This window comes from Carcharhinus amblyrhynchos, chromosome 30 (genome assembly GCF_965287045.1).
Source record: "Carcharhinus amblyrhynchos chromosome 30, sCarAmb.v2.hapA, whole genome shotgun sequence".
In the NCBI taxonomy this organism is placed as follows: domain Eukaryota; kingdom Metazoa; phylum Chordata; class Chondrichthyes; order Carcharhiniformes; family Carcharhinidae; genus Carcharhinus; species Carcharhinus amblyrhynchos.
In genome coordinates, this window is record NC_137353.1 from 25,887,113 (window position 1) to 25,900,265 (window position 13,153).

The window sequence follows — 13,153 nt, forward strand, 5'->3', positions numbered from 1 at the left end:
TGATCATCCATCGGCAAGTGTGGTTTAGTAGCCTAGAATAAGGCATATGCACAAATCAGTAACAACACTTGGTAGCAAGGTGGAGTAGTTTAATATGGCAAAGGATAAACCAAATTGAAAGAAAACAGTTTTTCAATATTAATGTTTCTTATTTCTCTCAGGATGAAGCCTGCATTGCCATTCACTAATGATGAATGTGGCATTCCATCCTGTTACAATATGTTATAAAGTAACTTCAGTACAGATTCTAGAAATCTGAACTAAAAGCAAAACTTGGTTTTACATTGCGTTGGACTTGCACTTTTAATGTAGTTGCAATTTGCCAACACATTCCCCTCTGTTTTTGCAAGAAGTGTCATTTTAACATAGGAGTTTTCTGTATGAAATAGGCCACAGATGCACTAAATCTGCCTTGGCCCATCTAATAACTGGTCTCAGGAGATTTCAGAACCAACAGGAAATAGGCCCATTAAAGTAGTTACGTGATCTCTGGCAGCGAGGGCCAGCTGAATGGATCATACAATGCAGGGAAATGGCAGCACTTGGCAACATCATTAAAAATAGGCTTCATATGCAGCTTATGAGCCCCTCTTCACAGTGCCATTTTGTGTTCTGATCATCTACAGCGCAAATGGATGCCTTGTAAGATGTGCCTTTGTGCTTTTAGTCTGAGAGAGCTAGCCCGATCAACAGGAGCACTGACTCATGGAAGATTTTCATTACTGTTTTGATGCAGATGCTGAAAATAAACCTACAGAAGTGGGTTGATCCATATTTAGATTTTTTTTAACAGGGCTGTTTTTGGAAGGTGTTTTTTGTTTTTTTTTTAAATGAGCATGTCTCAAAGGTTTTGACATGCAGATGAAATCAAGCTAAAGACTTGTGGGAAGTTCTGCTGTGCCAATCTCTAGTGCAAATCTACTACAATTCTACAAACTAAACGTTCTTTTTGATCCTGAAACGTGGTGGGTTTGTCCATTGGCTTTGGCACACGGAAGATTGGCATGCCAATTTATCTCAAATAGCAGCAACCAAATCATGTAACTTGCCAAAAATGGCATTTAAAAAGCTGTAAGTATGTAAACAGGAACACTGCTGGAAACATGGTAGTCAGTCAATGTCAGTAGTTACCACTTCAGGACAAAACCTTGTTTCAGATTTCAGCCGCATAGGTTTCTTCTGTGCAATAACTGGAACATAAAACAAAATGCTGGAATAACTGCAGATCTGGCAGCATATGTGGAGCGAGAGAAGCAGAAGCAGGGGAGGTGATGACTGAGTGGTATTATTGCTAGACTATTAATCCAGAAACTCAGCTGATGATCTGGGGACCCGGGTTTGATTGCCGCCACAGCAGATAGTGGAATTTGAATTCAATAAAAGTATCTGGAATTGACAATGAAACCATTGTCAATTGTCAGAAAAGCCCATCTGGTTGAGTAATGTCCTTTTAGGGAGGGAAATCTGCCATCCTTATCCGTCTGGCCTACATGATCCATATTTAGATTTTTTTTTAAGAGGGCTGTTTTTGGAAGGTTTTTTTTAAATGAGCATGTCAGAGTTTTTGACATGCAGATGAAGTCATAAGCTAAAGACCCTGATGTGCTAGTTTCTAGGACAAATCTATTGCAATTCTACGAACTAAATGTTTTTTTGATCCTGAAACATGGTGGGTTTGTCCGTTGGCTTTGGCACACAGAAGATTGGCATGCCAATTTAGCTCAAATAGCAGCAACCAAATAGTATAACTTGCCAAAAATGGCCACAGCAATGTGGTTGGCTCTCAACTGGCTTCCAAGGGCAACCTAGGGGTGGGCAATAAATGCTGGACAGCCAGCGATGCCCACGAATGAACTAAAAGAATTAATGTTTTTAGTCTCTGACTTTTCATCAGGGCTCTGTATCTTTCTCCAAAGCCCTGCTGAAAGATTCTAACATTTTCTGTTTTTATTTTTGATTTCCAAGATCAGGTGGTAGTTTGCCTTTGTACTAGCAATGCTGAGTGGAAGGAGGCCTGTGTGGAAAGCAAGTACCAGAATAGACCAGTTGGATTGAATGGCCTGTTTCTGTACTGAAAATTCTATATGTAATTCCATATCCTTCAAGCATTCTGTTGTTTTTGTTGGTTTGGCTTTGCATTTCTGAGAGCAGGGGAGATGGACTGAGCAATTTTGTTACTAAAGTTACCCTTGTTAAAGTTTTTAGGTCTAACAGTGCTGATATAAATGGACTGAGAAACTACATGCTAGTTCTGATGTCTCCGCCAACCCACCCCACAGGCTGTATTTTAATCTTAAAACCCATCACCTCGGATCTCTAGATGAAAGAAGATGGTGTATGACAGTTGTCTCCTGTTTTTTTTCCCCCTTACAATTTACTGCTGTGACTGGTATTTATAATCCCTTGTGCTCCTGAATATTTCTCTCTCAATGCTTTCCCACAGAAACTGGAAGGATCTAAGTGCAAAGGTCAGCTTCTTATCTGTGGAGCCACAAACTGGGATCTGATTGGCCGCAAAGAAGTTCCTAAGCAACAAGGTAGGACAGTACACTTTGGAATGTGAAGCTGTCTTTTTGGCATGTCTGAACACACAAGGCAAGAAATGGAGTTAACTTGCGCCCGTGTTGTGAGCCTTTAGAATTCACGTGCGCATGGGGGTGAGAGTAGGACAGGCTGCTGGAAGAGGGAGAAGAAGGGATTCTCAGCAACAGATCAAAATATCAATAGATGAAATGCTTGAGCCTCAAGAATATTCTCGCTGGTATGTGCCACCACATTTCATTCTCTTGCCAAAGAGAAGCGGTTGGAGAAAGCATCCTGGTTTGTTAGGGGTGTAAGAGTGTTGATGCGACATGTAACTTGCAGACATCATAGGTTACCTCTGCCCTGTTTTGGAACTGAAATGTATTCCTCTCTCTGGGGGTTCAGTTGGCAGTGAATCATATAGGTTATGCCAGGTATCTGGGCAGCAGTCTTGAATCCTTTCTGTAGCTACCTGCTATTAATGCCAAAACCAAGTTGCTACTGAGTGATGAGGATCTGGCTGTGCAATGAAAGACCAGATCATTGGATTGCTGAAACAATGCTACCTTTGCCTGGACCATTCTAGAAGAGCCCCCCGGTAGATATTGCCCAACCTTGTTACCATGAGATGACCATTCTTGTAGTGGATATATACAGCAAGTAGCTGGGGAAAGTCTTTAAAGTATTTTAGTGTCACAGGTAGGCTTACCTCAGTACTGCAATGAAGTTGCTGTGAAAACCCCCTTGTTGCCACACTTTGACACCTGTTCGGGTATACAGAGAGAATTTAGCATGGTCAGTGCACCTAACCAGCACGTCCCTCCGACTGTGGGAGGAAGTCGGGACATCCGGAGGAAACCCACACAGACACGGGAGAACGTGTGGACTCCACACAGACAGTGACCCAAGCTGGGGACCGAACCAGAATCCTTGGTGCTGCAAGACACTAACCATTGAGCCCACGAACTCCATTGAGGAAAGCGAGGCAACCAACACACCATCTTTTTGTCTAGGCTGTGAAGAACTTTTCCTGAATGCAATATTAGCAACTGCAACCCCAATTTCACCATTAACAAACTGTTCTGCACCTTTCCTTCATCACTATCACTGCACCCGACAACCATGCAAAAATCAAAGCCTAAAATAAACATTCCAGACTGAATTTATGATTGAAATATTACCAAAATGCATACAAAAGTTAATGATTGCCCTTGTGCATTCTCTTCATGCCTGTCTCACTTGTGCCTTTACCTGCCCTGGTGCTCCTCTGAGGTCCAACCCCACTGACTGCAGCATGGGTAGTGGAAGGTTGCTGATTTTTGTGGAAGAGGTTGCAGGTGACTGGAGGGAAATCTGAAATGCCTGGCTTAGGACTGCACCACTTCTATATAGGCAGCGGCTGCCTGGGTTGCCTAATAAGCAATGGTGAGAGTAAATCCACTATCCTTGGGTGCCATCTCAGCTATCTGAATTAACCTGTTGGAGGACAGATGCGACTCTTTGCAGACTAATCCACAACCACGATGGCAGCAAGCTGTCCCTTGAAAGACACCAATCTTTGGATAAGATATGAGGATACTGTCATTATCAGTGATTTCATCCCCGTCATTTGGCTGCAGCCTCAGCAATGGCCATACCAATAAAAGCCAGTGTTTCTACTGCATGACAGCTCAGACGTGCAGGTTCACCTCCAACTTGCTGCTACTTCTGGCTGTGTATAACTTTCTCTTCAGAGAGGGAAGTGTGCCACTGGATGTTTTGGAATCTGTTTGCCTGATAGGACTGTCATGCTTGAATAACCAGCAGTGTGTGCAACAGTGAGGATGTGGGTGTGACACTTCCAGTAATCATCAAGCGTATGAACATTACTGAGCAACATGGTAGTCGGTAAAAACAAGAGGCTGACCAAAGGAGGCAAAAAAGGGCCCAAGAAGATGTGGACCCCTCTCCAAGAAGGAGTGGGATGATGTTAAGGCTCCAGGGATGTTTAACATTAGAAACCTGGGCAAAACCTTGGTTACCAGGACACCAGGAACTAAGATCACATCAGAAGGCTTGAAAGACCATGTATTTGAGGTGAGTCTTGCTGATTTGCAGAACGATGAAAGTGGCCTTTTGCAAATTTAAACTGATTGTGGAGGACATTCAGAGCAAAAACTGACCAACTTTTTATGGCATGGACTTAACATGTAATAAGATGTGCTCTGTGGTTAAAAAATGGCAGACCATGATTGAAACCCATATTGATGTCAAAACCACAGATGGATACTTGCTGCGCCTCTTGTGTAGGATTCACAAAGAAGCACACCAACCAGATTCGTAAACTTCATACACGCAACACCAGCAGGTCCGCATGATCCACAAGAAGATGGTGGAGATCTTGACTCGCAAAGTGCAAACCAATGATCTCAAGGGGATTGTCAACAAGTTGATCCCTGGCAGCATTGGTAAGGGACTAACCCGAAAGCTTGTGAGTATATTATCAAATAAATAGGTTGGACTAAAACCTGGTGTTGTCAGACTTTTCACAGCATTGGTAAGGACATTGAGAAAGCTTGCCAGTCATTTACCCTCTCCATGATGTCTGTTCAAAAAGTCAGAATGTTAAAGAAACCCAAGTTTGAATTGAGGAAACTGATGGAACTGCACAGTGAAGGAGGAAGTGGCTTAAGCAAACCACCAGGTGAAGAAACTGGTGCTGAAGTAGATCGAGCTGATGGATACGAACATCCTGTCCAGGAAACTGTCGAAATATGTATAATAAAACACCTCTTTTCTATGAAAAAAAGAGTGTTACATATGAGCCCTGATTTGATAGTTTTGGTGTAGTTCAGAGGTGCCCAAGGTCAGTAGTGCAGTTGATAGGCTGTGGCATTTGAAGTTGAATCTACTGATCTTAACTACTGAGTCATTTGGACTGTTTGTGGTACCACACCCAGGTCCTCGGCCAGGCTTCTGGCATAAACCTCCATGGCAATTTTGAGTGTTCTGAGCATGTGTTGAGGGCCCCCTGGACCCCTGTGGATACAGGACATGTCCTCTTCTTCCCATCTCCTCAACTAGGACTGCTTGTTCAGCATCCAGAAACCTTGGGAGCTATGCTGTGACGTTTTTCAATGTTTCCTGGGTAACTGTCTGCACCTGCTTCAAACACCAATGCTAGTTTTAGGTGGTGCTAGCTACTCATGCTATTGGCCCCCTGTTGATATAGGCAGCCTGTCAATAGTGTGGCTGCTGCTGGCTTGAGGCTGAAATCATTTGAAGTGAGCAGGCAGCAAGACATTGATCGTGATGGAACATCAGTGGGCACAGGCTAATTGCATATTGTGATCCCTCTGCCGTTTACAGGGCTGTTGAAGTTGGCCCCCATGTGCCTCAAATTGTTCCTACTTGCACTTAAGTTCTAACTGTGAATGATACAAGCCTCCAATAACTACTGAATTTTAGAGCTGAGACTTCTATAAGAATCCATTTCATTAAATTGCTTAATTTGAATTGCGTCTGTATACTTATCAGTGATTTTTGGAGTTAAATATTACAAATTATCAAATAGACTTATGTAGTGGTGGTCTTCTGTTGACTTTTTATTAGATAACCATTTTATTTACAGTATGTACATTGATTCTCAATCAGTAGTAATATGGTAGATTTTTATTTTGAGGTGCAACTTTGGTGATCACATGTTTACCCAAGTCTGTTAATTATTGTAATCACAGAGCCAGCAATTTTCTGTTTGTGATGGACAAGTGAACAAAATGTCAGACAGGCAATTATGTTGTGTTGTGTTTTTATTTTAATGTGTTTGGCAATAGCTTGTAGCTAAGCTCGCTTTAATTGTTTCAGCTGCATATCGAAACCTGGGGCAGAATCTGTGGGGTCCAAATCGTTATGGATGTCTCTCAGGAATACGGGTACGGACGGTGTCATCAGGATCATGTGCTGCTCACAATCTCATCATTACAACAGAAGGGAAGATTTGGAGCTGGGGTGAGTAGCCAGATGTAGAATGAGAGAGATTTTGTAAGAGCAGCGTAGCTGGATTGAGCTTCTATCTTTTAGCACTTGAATCAGCTGCCAGCAACTGACTGACACAAATTTACTTATCAAGTTTGCATTCAAATGCACTTGTAGCATTTAACTACCTCTTTAAAAGCTGAAAATGACTTATCCTGAAAGACTCAACTTCTTATTTGGAAGAAGTTGAATTCTTCATTCCTCCATCTTGCTGTTCAACCTGGCATGTGTGGAATTTGCAGCACTGAAATGGATTGTTTGACCCAAATGGTCCATACTTGTATTTGTACTCCTCATGAGCCTCCTCCCAGCTCTTTTCATCTAGCCCTGAGAGCATGGCCCTCTACTCTTCTTTCTTATGCTTTCTAGTGATTGCACTAGGAAAAGTGCAGGCGAGATTCACAAGATGTTGCCTGGGCAGGAACCTTTCAGCTATGAAGAGAGGCTGGTTAGACTGATGTTGTTTTCCTTGGAGCAGAGAAGGCTGAGGGGTGGGGGGGAGAACCTGGTCAAGGTGTACAACATTATGAAAGTCGTAGATAGAAACAAAACTTTTCCCCTTCATAGAAGGGCCAATAACTAGGGGACGTAGATTTAAGGTAATGAGAAGGGAATGTATAGGCTACTTGAGGGAAAAACAGGAATTCACTACCTGAAAAGATGGTAAAGCCAGGAACCCTCTGTTTAATAGAACATAGAAAACTACAGCACAAACAGGCCCTTCGGCCCACAAGTTGTGCTGATCATACCCCTACCAACTAGGCCTACCTATAACCCTCAATCCCATGTACTCATCCAGAAGTCTCTTAAAAGACCCCAATGAGTTCACCTCCACCACCACTGACAGCAGCCAATTCCACTCACCCACCACCCTCTGAGTGAAAAACTTACCCCTGACATCTCCTCTGTACCTACTCCCCAGCACCTTAAACCTGTGTCCTCTCGTAGTGACCATTTCAGCCCTGGGAAATAGCCTCTGAGAATCCACCTGATCTATACTCCTCAACATCATATGACCCACTATCAGGTCACCTCTCATCCTTCATCTCTCCAGAGGAAAAAAGACCTAGCTCCCTCAACCTATCCTCGTAAGGCATGCCACCCAATCCAGGCAACAACCTTGTAAATCTCCTCTGCACCCTTTCAATAGCTTCCACATCTTTCTTGTAACGAGGTGACCAGAATTGCGCACAGTACTCCAAGTGGGGTCTGACCAGGGTTTTATAAAGCTGCAGTTTAAGAAACATTTAGTTGAGTGCTTGAAACGCCATAATGTACAAGGCTACATATAGAAAAGGGGGTTAGAATGGACGTGTTGACTGACACAGATGAGCTGGAAAACTCGAGTCTGACTAAATTAATCAGTGCTACAGTCCTCAATTATTTGCAGTGAGTTCCCATTCTAATCAGTCTCTAGGTTTCTCCTAAATTACTTATCTGACTTATTAGTGTCCATCTTGTATTTATGCCCCTAGTTTTTTTTTGTCTCCATAATTCATGGGCAGCCTTCCTGCTAAAGGCACTGACCTGGCATTGGAAAGGAGGGGCCCCACTGTGAGCCAACCTGCCCTACATACACACTCCCTGCACCCGCTCCTCCCTTGTGAACCCCCCCCCTTGTACTATCACCCACCTGTGCCTGGGTCCGTGGCAGTGCTTAGCTTTAGGTAGTTGTAGGACCTGCAGCAGCCGCTGCCTCCTTGGTGGCACTATCAAGCAATGAAAAGTGGGACTTCCACCTCTGAGACCCTTTGACCCTGGGGAAGCCCCACCTCTACCCAGTTAAGTGCTTGACTGGCCTTCGCGAAGAGGGGGCAACATGGTACTTACCAAACTGACAACCACAACCTCCGCTGACTGCGTTAAATGTCGCGTACCCTGTGTGCTAGAGGCTATCCTTTATGTGTTCTTTATCCTTATTTTCCCTTCTCTTAGGTCGAGGGGAGAAAGGTCAGCTTGGACACGGTGACACAAAGCGCGGAGAGGTCCCTAAACTCATTGAGGCCCTCAAAGAGCAAACAATAGTTGCAGGAGCTTGCGGACGTAATCACAGTCTCTGTTTAACAGGTAACTACCAGAGCATGTGGGAAGCCTGAAAAGTGGACCTTTTTATTATAACATTTATAATGAGTAATGATTGTATTTTGCAGTAAAGCACGTGGCGTTATTCCTTGGGGAAGATTGCTGTATTCCAGATAAGGCTAGTATTTAATATATGCCTAAAACTTGCTCTTCTACTAGAACTGCTCATAGAAATTTCAGTATCTAAACTCACTAGTCACCTTCAAATTCTAGAATATTGAAGGCTTTTTTGCACCAGAATTATAAATAATTGTCTATATATAGTATTATCATAAAGCAAAGAAACAATATTAAGATGTCATTTAAAGTACTCTTTGCTGAAAAGTAGCAACTGCATTGTATGGTGTTTAATAAGTGCAGCATCAACATACAAAGGGGATTACAGAACATTCTGAGCAGTGGCAGCTGTTCCATCCTTCCAACGAGGCCAAATTTGTTACTAGTGACAGTGAAGCATTTTGCCTCTTCCCTCTGCACTTGGATAACTTTTAAAGATACATGGCAATTTTAAAGTTACAAGTTATAGGACTCTAGACTGCCCCTTCCCAGACACACGAGGGGTCTTGAAGTAGAATGCCCACATTCTCAAAAGTGTCTCTGGTGTGATGCTGGTGCAAGAACAGAAAACACATTGAAATAGATTTAGGCCTTGAGGTAGCAGGAGGAAATTCTGTGTAACGGTCATGCTAAACATGCTTTTAATTGGGTGTTTAGATCTGTAACATTGCTTGCTAAGACTTTCAGATGTTTTTTTTTCATCTTCTGCATGGCGAACTTCTGCCTAATCCTATTTGATTGAATTTAAATCTTGTGGGTTTTAAAATCTACCACTGGAGCTTAAAGTTGAAAGGCTCCAGTACAGAGCTCAATGGTGTCCATTTTATTCGAGAGGAAATGAAGCAGAGCACTTGATGTGGGGGTCCCTTGGCTGATTGTTGCCAGATCCATGTGTTTAATTTCCTGTTCATTGAAGTGGCTGGCTGTCTTCTGGGTGCTATGGTGCAAGCTTTTCATCTATACATTTCCCTGCAAGCAACAGTTCTGATATCTGATGTGGAACACACGAAAGTCTACCAAACTTACCTATTTAGTTATCTTCTCTTGAGGTTTCAGGGCTGTGCCTGGGCATGTGTGTTTTTTTTTTCTTGTTCTGTGCTTGGCGTAGCTTTTAGTTTCAGAACTCTGTAGGGTTATTAATACAAATGCAGGTCAATTAGCCAAAAGGTTCTAGTACTTTGCTGAATCAGCCAATAGATGCTACAATTGGCCCCCCTACTCCCAGCCAATGAGATGGAAAATATTTGGCTGCTTACCAATGATTTCTGTTGAAAAGCGTACAGTGGTCAGAGTGACTTGCAGGGGCCAGGGATAAGACCTGGACCTTATGGGTCTCATCGGAACCTTTGGTAATTCACTGAGCCATTAGGCAGAGGGTTTTGTATGAAAAACTGAAAATGATTTGTAACTGCACGTGCAACAGCTGTTATAGCATTTTAAATAACAAATATACTAAGGGAGTTACCCTTGTGAACCTTTTTAATCTGTACTGGACAATGTAACATAGGAAAGTTTTCAAAATGCTTGCCAGTTGTCACTGTGTAAATTAGTATCTATCCTAATCGCATAACCTTGGATCAGAATAACGGCTGTTTAATTGTATCTGTATTCTGATTTCTTCCCTGCTGGTAGACAAGAAAAGGGAGTGATTCTGACTTGGCTGCAGTCGAATGTATTCAAAAACTAATTGCCCTGTTGCTGCAAAACAAGCGTTTTTGTTTTTTATTCCTCTGTTCCTGAAGGGGCTAAGCTGTGCTACAGCATAGTTTGACTGCTGTTGGTGTTTAGGTGCCTTTTCTGTAAAGCCCCAGACATCGAAATAAAGATTAGCGGTTCAGTTGTCCTCCATTTTCTCATTACCTGATGTCAGACAGTTCATTGCCAGCAGAATTTACTTGACAAAAGTGTCATAAGCGGGGTACTTGCCTGCTTTTTCTTTTTCTCTTTCTCTCGAATGTATAGGTCATAGCTCGGCCATTGTTCTCGTCCCTCGTCCTTGTCCTCCCAAAGCTCAAAAATATAATGCGAGCCCTATTTGTATGCTGCTGGGTGTAAGTTCTCGGTGGTGCAGTGGTTAGTACTGCTGCCTCACAGCACCAGGGACCTGGGTCACTTCTGGCCTTGGGTCACTGTGTGGACAAAATGAAAGGTCGCATGGCACCAGGTTACAGTCCAACAATTTTTATTTGAAATCGTAAGACTTCACCTGACTAAGGCACAGCACTCTGGAATAAACCTGTCGGACCATAACCTGCTGTCGTGTGACCTCCCATCTTATCTAGCCCATTCCAACACCGGCATCTCCACATCTTATCTGTGTAGAGTTTGCGCGTTCTCCCCGTGTCTGCATGAGTTTCCTCCGGGTGCTCCGGTTTCCTCCCACACTCCAAAGAGGCGTAGGTTAAGTGGATTGGCCATCCTAAATTGCCCCATTGTGTCTTAAGGTGTGTAGATTAGGGAAATTAGCAGGGTAAATATGGGGTTGCAGGGAGTGGGTCTGAATAAGACGAGATGTCCTGTCGGCGAGTTGGTGCAGACTGGATGGGCTGATTGACCACCTTCTGCACTGTAGGGATTCTATAATTCATGAATTATAATGACCAGAAGATAAGTTGAAGAGTGGTGGATCTGATGAAAAACAATCCTAAGCAAGTCATCAGTTTCAATGCTGGTGTTCTAAATGAATAATATGAGCACGGGGAGCTCTGTAAAATCGTACCAGTTCTTGATAAGCTGACTATATCCAGTACATAGCTATTCATGAATGTCTGTCATGATGCTGCTTATAATCCTGTTAATTCCCTTCATTGAAGACCGATTTTCTTTTCATAATTACTAAGTTGCCTTAACTTTTAACTGTGTCTAGAAAATGGAACCGTTTTTGCCTTTGGTGAAAACAAAATGGGACAGCTTGGCCTCGGAAATCAGACTGAAGCAGAACCCTGCCCTTCACAGGTAAACCAAGCCCCAATCAACCTGACCAAATCTCTTCCTGATGAATATTATCCAGTCTTTGCTCACTATATCCTATTTTCTCTCTTTTTAATGTTGGGCTTGCACTGATTCCCTAGATATTAGAAGCGCTATGGAAACTTGCTCAAGTGAACCACACTTAATGTGTTTATTGAATGTTAACAGGGCTGTTGTACTGTGACATGGCAGCCGTACCTGATGTTGGCCTCTCCATGTTCACGTATGCATTTCCAAGCTAAGACTGAACCTTTCTCTTGCCTTTTTACTTATTCTGTTCCCCTCTTGAATGTGTGTGTTTTTATTTTGTAGTTTTTACAGGCATTGCAGTAGCAGCAACATAGTATCTACTTAACATCTGTATTGAAATACTGCCATTTCATGTCCCATTACATTAGGTTAATGAACAGTAAAGCCAGTGGCATTAACAATTTTCAGGCATTAGTAGTAGTATTGATGTGCTGCTGGCTTAGAACAGAAGCACTGTAGATCTTTTTGTATTTGAAAACATCAGTGCCCTGCACCTTGTGCTGCTAGGCAACATTTTATGTTCAGTATCTTTATCATCTTTTGAACTGAAGCTAGGTAATATTGAATGGGCAGTTGGAAAAGTACAATATCCTAAATTGATCCACAAAACAGAGGTTTTTAAAGGTTTGTTTTGACCTTCCTTTGCTTGCCTAATTTTAGTTTTTTTGTTAACTTCTCAGCACATTTTTCCCCCAAATATTTTTGTACAAGTGTTGCTTGCAAAAGTTATGGGAAGGGTTAAGCAAAGTTCATATATGTATATATTTGCGTCATAGCAGCCTGTGCTACATAGTAAGCTATGATTAAGGGTGTGACTGAAGATGCAGTTATTGTCAAAGCAAATTATTTTTGCGATCAAATAAAATGTGTTTTGTTCCCTGATTCACAGAACAACCGGATAGACTATCAGGAACATAGAAAAATAAATTCATTTAGTGCACTTTTTGAAACAGTGCTACTGTAATCTTCCTTTTATATACTGAAAATTGTGCGACCAACCAGTGGATCAATCAGTTACCTTGTTTATGCTCTTGTCACTTTTTTTTTCCAGATAATGTACAATGGCCAGCCAATTGTAAAAATTGCCTGTGGTGCAGAATTCAGTATGATTGCTGACTGCAAAGGGAACCTGTATTCTTTCGGTCATCCAGAGTATGGCCAGCTTGGTATGTATGTACATGTGGTTTTTTTTTAAAACATAATGGGTGGAATTTTTGAGTCCCACCCACCACGGGAATTGTAGTGGGTGGGACTCGGACCAAGCAAAGGTCTATTGATCTCTGGGATTTTCCAGCCTTGGGACAAGTGTGGCTGAAAAACTGCGTCCAATGTGTATTGGCACTTGATCTTTCTTCAAATGCCATCCCATTACTGCACACCTCAGCCCGCTTGTATGTTTGCATACAAAAAGCCTGCAAATTGATTGATCATCCCATGCTGTGTATGAGGCGTTGTCTCCACTGTGTGAGTTGACTGG

At 42.5% G+C, this 13,153-nt stretch overlaps 1 protein-coding gene and 1 pseudogene across 1 annotated transcript in view; both read left to right on the forward strand.

Annotated features, from left to right (window-relative positions):
* The window catches only part of rcc2 (regulator of chromosome condensation 2), a 42,371-nt gene that overhangs the window by 7,118 nt on the left and 22,100 nt on the right, over window positions 1–13,153 (forward strand). Inside the window, exons 2-6 of the mRNA XM_080215054.1 lie at window positions 2,444–2,537; window positions 6,367–6,510; window positions 8,473–8,604; window positions 11,543–11,631; window positions 12,728–12,842. Of these exons, the coding sequence (XP_080071180.1) occupies window positions 2,444–2,537; window positions 6,367–6,510; window positions 8,473–8,604; window positions 11,543–11,631; window positions 12,728–12,842 (574 nt within the window). The remainder of the gene's footprint in view (window positions 1–2,443; window positions 2,538–6,366; window positions 6,511–8,472; window positions 8,605–11,542; window positions 11,632–12,727; window positions 12,843–13,153) is intronic.
* Window positions 4,401–5,930, forward strand: LOC145360002 (small ribosomal subunit protein eS1 pseudogene; annotated as a pseudogene).